This window comes from Etheostoma spectabile, chromosome 12, assembly GCF_008692095.1.
Source record: "Etheostoma spectabile isolate EspeVRDwgs_2016 chromosome 12, UIUC_Espe_1.0, whole genome shotgun sequence".
NCBI lineage: Eukaryota > Metazoa > Chordata > Actinopteri > Perciformes > Percidae > Etheostoma > Etheostoma spectabile.
In genome coordinates, this window is record NC_045744.1 from 27,436,754 (window position 1) to 27,440,643 (window position 3,890).

At 39.7% G+C, this 3,890-nt stretch overlaps 1 protein-coding gene across 2 annotated transcripts in view; it reads left to right on the plus strand.

The window, feature by feature from the left end:
* LOC116699777 (nucleolin) overlaps nucleotides 1-3,890 on the plus strand; it is a 14,073-nt gene that overhangs the window by 555 nt on the left and 9,628 nt on the right. Inside the window, exons 2-6 of one of the 2 annotated variants that reach the window (XM_032532527.1) lie at nucleotides 486-555; nucleotides 659-742; nucleotides 824-943; nucleotides 3,271-3,372; nucleotides 3,458-3,595. In XM_032532527.1, the coding sequence (XP_032388418.1) occupies nucleotides 486-555; nucleotides 659-742; nucleotides 824-943; nucleotides 3,271-3,372; nucleotides 3,458-3,595 (514 nt within the window). The remainder of the gene's footprint in view (nucleotides 1-485; nucleotides 556-658; nucleotides 743-823; nucleotides 944-3,270; nucleotides 3,373-3,457; nucleotides 3,596-3,890) is intronic. The other variant, XM_032532528.1, reaches the window with a different exon arrangement.

Here is a 3,890-nt window from a genome sequence, read left to right on the forward strand (position 1 = left end):
ATGACATATGCTTAATACGAATTAATATATTTTATTCATTATATATAAATAGAGATGAAAGCAGTTGTAACAGTACACAAAAGTACATCAAATGTGTTAATTTATCAACACCCCACTCCATTAGGTACTGAGCATGTATGTGTAATTCAGGTCTGTGTGTAATAACAGTGTAAAGTGTAATTTCCCCTTGCGTGATTAATAAAGTATTTATTTATTATTATTATTATTATTATTATTATTATTATTAAAAGTTTCAGTTATTTATCGAGTGAGAATAATTACAATGATAAAGATTTAAGCTGCTGGTATTTACTACACAAGTATGATTTGACAATTTTTTGGGGTTTGGATGCTACATGTTAAGAATTTATTGAAACAATAATCAAAATTGGATTTTTTTTGTTGCTTGAAGGCGGCCTTTACTTACAGAACATGTCGTCACACAGGGTCATAAATAATTTGACTTATGTGTTTGTCTCTTTCAGGTGAAAAGACACAGTAAAAGACTAAGCAAAGTTGTCACCAATGAAGTTGAAGAAAAAGAGGACAATGTTGGCAAGTCGTTTATTTCAAAATCATTGGGGAATTCCAGTAAACGCGATTGTTTGTACTTAATAATGACAATAACATCATGTCATTCAACATATGATGGTTTCAGAAGGACAGACCGAGATTGTCTCTTCAAGCAAACAAATAGTGGTAACGGAGGAGGATTCTCCCAGGAAGGACCAAGAGGAACCAGGTACTGCAGTCTCAATACACATGTACACATGGTGTCTGATTGATCTTCTGAACTGTGCCAGTAACAAAGCTGCCTCTTTAGAGTCTCAGATGGACACTGTCATTGAAGTAAAAGGAAGTGTGACCACAGTGGCTGTATCCTGGGACAAGAAGAGTGAGGATGCAGAAAACAAGGCTAATGCAAGTGATCAGATGGATAGAGGTAAGGTTGTTTACCAGAATCATAAGTAACTATTGCATCACTTTTTCTTTTTTTAAGAAATGGAAGATTTGTCTTCATGTGAAAAATTTTCATCATTAGCTTTGCAGGTGTAAAGTTAGTCTTCATGTTTTAAATCTTAAAGATGCTACTAGTTTTGTAGATAGTAGTTATTGCATCTGTTGCAGGCCCCATTTTCACTTTAACTTTAAACAGATTTACAACAAACATGCTGAGGAAAGCATGTAAATGTAAATGTGCTGTATTTATATAGCGCTTTTCCAGTCTTAACAACTGCTCAAAGCGCTTTTACATCTACAGGAAACATTCACCATTCACACACATTCATACACTGTGGCCGGGGCTGCCGTACAAGGTGCCACCTGCTCATCAGATAAACACTCAACACACATTCACACTCCGATGCGCAGCACCGGGGGCAACTCGGGGTTCAGTGTCTTGCCCAAGGACACTTCGACAATGACTACAGGGGTAGGGATCGAACCACCAACCTTCCGATTGGCAGGCAACCGCTCTACCATTGAGCCACAGCCGCCCCATGTCTTTACAGTGTTTCCCACAGGTTAGAAAGGGGGGGAGGTGACGTCATCCGCTCATTTGTGATGTCATTACGCAATCATTTGCATAAAGCTTAGTGGTTTTGCAGCAAGGTAGATAAAAAAAGGGAAATCTTTAGCCAAATAATCACAAATTCTATACAGGAATTTATTTTACCTTTATACTTATTACTAAGGTAGCCTATCTTTGATGTAAAAAAAAATTAAATAATACAAAGGGAGGGACTAAGATCAATGAAGAATTATCAAAGAAGGCCGGCTTGCCCAGGGCCAGGCCAGCTCAGCTGCATCTTTCTCCCGTCGCGTCCCGCTGTCCTTCCTACCTACACTGTCCCCCGCACCCTGTCCCTTCTCCCCCTTTCTTCCTCCCTACACACTGTGTGCAGGGCTGCCACACATGAGGTGTGTGTGTGTGTGTGTGTGTGTGTGTGTGTGTGTGTGTGTGTGTGTGTGTGTGTGTGTGTGTGTGTGTGTGTGTGTGTGTGTGTGTGTGTGTGTGTGTGTGTGTGTGTGTGTGTGTGTGTGTGTGTGTGTGTGTGTGTGTGTGTGTGTGTGTGTGTGTGTGTGTGTGTGTTTGTGTGTGTGTGTGTGTGTGTGTGTGTGTGTGTGTGTGTGTGTGTGTGTGTCAAGTTTTCTGTACAGCAGGAGAGGAGAAGTTTTGAAGTGAGACTTTGTTGAAACAAAGACGGCTGAGCAAAAGTACTGAGTTGGTCTTCATGGAATTTTTAATTATACTTTGCTAAGCATAGATGGCAAAAACAGTTTCACAGAGTTAACAGCAGTAACAGTGAGAGTGTCTGGTGCAATTAAACAGAAAACCTCACGGTTTTATATTCATTTTCCCTAGCAAGAGGAGACCTTGTTTGGGAACATGCCTAATCTTAGCAAAACAATTAGTCCTAACGTGATACAAGTTAGAACCGTTTCTACGTCATTTCTGCATCTGTCCCCCATCCTCAGACTCTCTAGCATCGTTTATGTTAGCTGCTTAAGACCACCTGGTGTCATTTGGTCACGTACAGTAAGAAAATGTCCCAGCTCAGCACCCTTAAACATAGCTCTGGACATCTTTCAGACTAAAGGGCACCGGCCTTTAATGGGTGATGAGTCAGCAGACAGCGGTCTACTCTGCTTTCAGGAAGGACACATCCACAAATGAATTTAATGAAGTCATTTAACACAAAAACATACTAAATGAATAATATGAATCCTACAGAAGGATATATGAAATGAGGCTAAACATTTTTTTTTTTCCATTACATTGTGTAGAGTGACAGACGGAGGAGAGCAGGGAAAGGACGTGCAGCTGAACAATGTGTGTTTTAAATAGCATTACAAAAATTAATAACAAGATGCAGTGTGGGGCGGCCGGTGTTGATTGTGTGGTACACCGTCACAAATTAGTCAGTGTGGGAAGCACTGTTTTAATAATGTCATGAATAACTCTTTAATTATTTTCCTAATCAAATGTGTTTCTTATCATTTAAGTCGAAGTCTTTAGTTGAATATGAGTCACCCATTGTTAAATCTACGTCAAAGGTCCCATATTGTAAAAAGTTGAGATTTTCATGTCTCTTTTGAATATAAAGCAGGTCGAGTTTCTATATAAATACTGTGAAAGTATCAAAACACTCAATCCAGAGAGAAATGCACACAGCAAGGTCTTCAAGTGAGACCTTTAAGCTTAAGTCGAGGCTGCAAAAAGGTGTCGTTTTTTTTTTTCTCAAATCAAATCATGACTGTTTTTTCCAGAAGAACCGATCATCTCTTCATCTGATGCCGTCGGCTCCACAGAGGACCGTCCCAGTGAGAGTGTAGAGACAAAGATGGAGCAAGAGATGCAGGAATCTGGAGGTATTGTAAAATGCAACAGCAACACACAAATGTGTCTTTATCGATGAAATTCAGAGCAGTGCCAGTAACGGAACTTCCTCTGTAGAATCTCAGATGGACATTGTGGCTGGAAGTACAGCCACAGTAACCATGACCTGGGACAAGGAGAATGAGGAGGGACAGAGCAAAGATGTCAATAAGGAAGCCAACGGAGGTGAACAGACGACTGTTGGAAAAACAACAGGTAAGGATGAGTTAATAACGACAGGTCAATGATAAAACGGCTGGGTCAACTTTCAAGTTCTTTCTGTCTTTTGTTCTTTTCACTTGTCCCACTCACACAAAAATCCCAATATTTTTCACAGCAGTCTGGTTCCAGATGACTGGGCTGCATTACATATGGTTCTTGATTGTGGCACTTAAACAGCACACATAACATTTGAAACTCTAAATGTTCAATAAAAATATGCAGGATGTGCTGTGGCTTTTAATGTTTTACCAAAATGTACTTGAAGATGTAAATGTGCTGTATTTATATA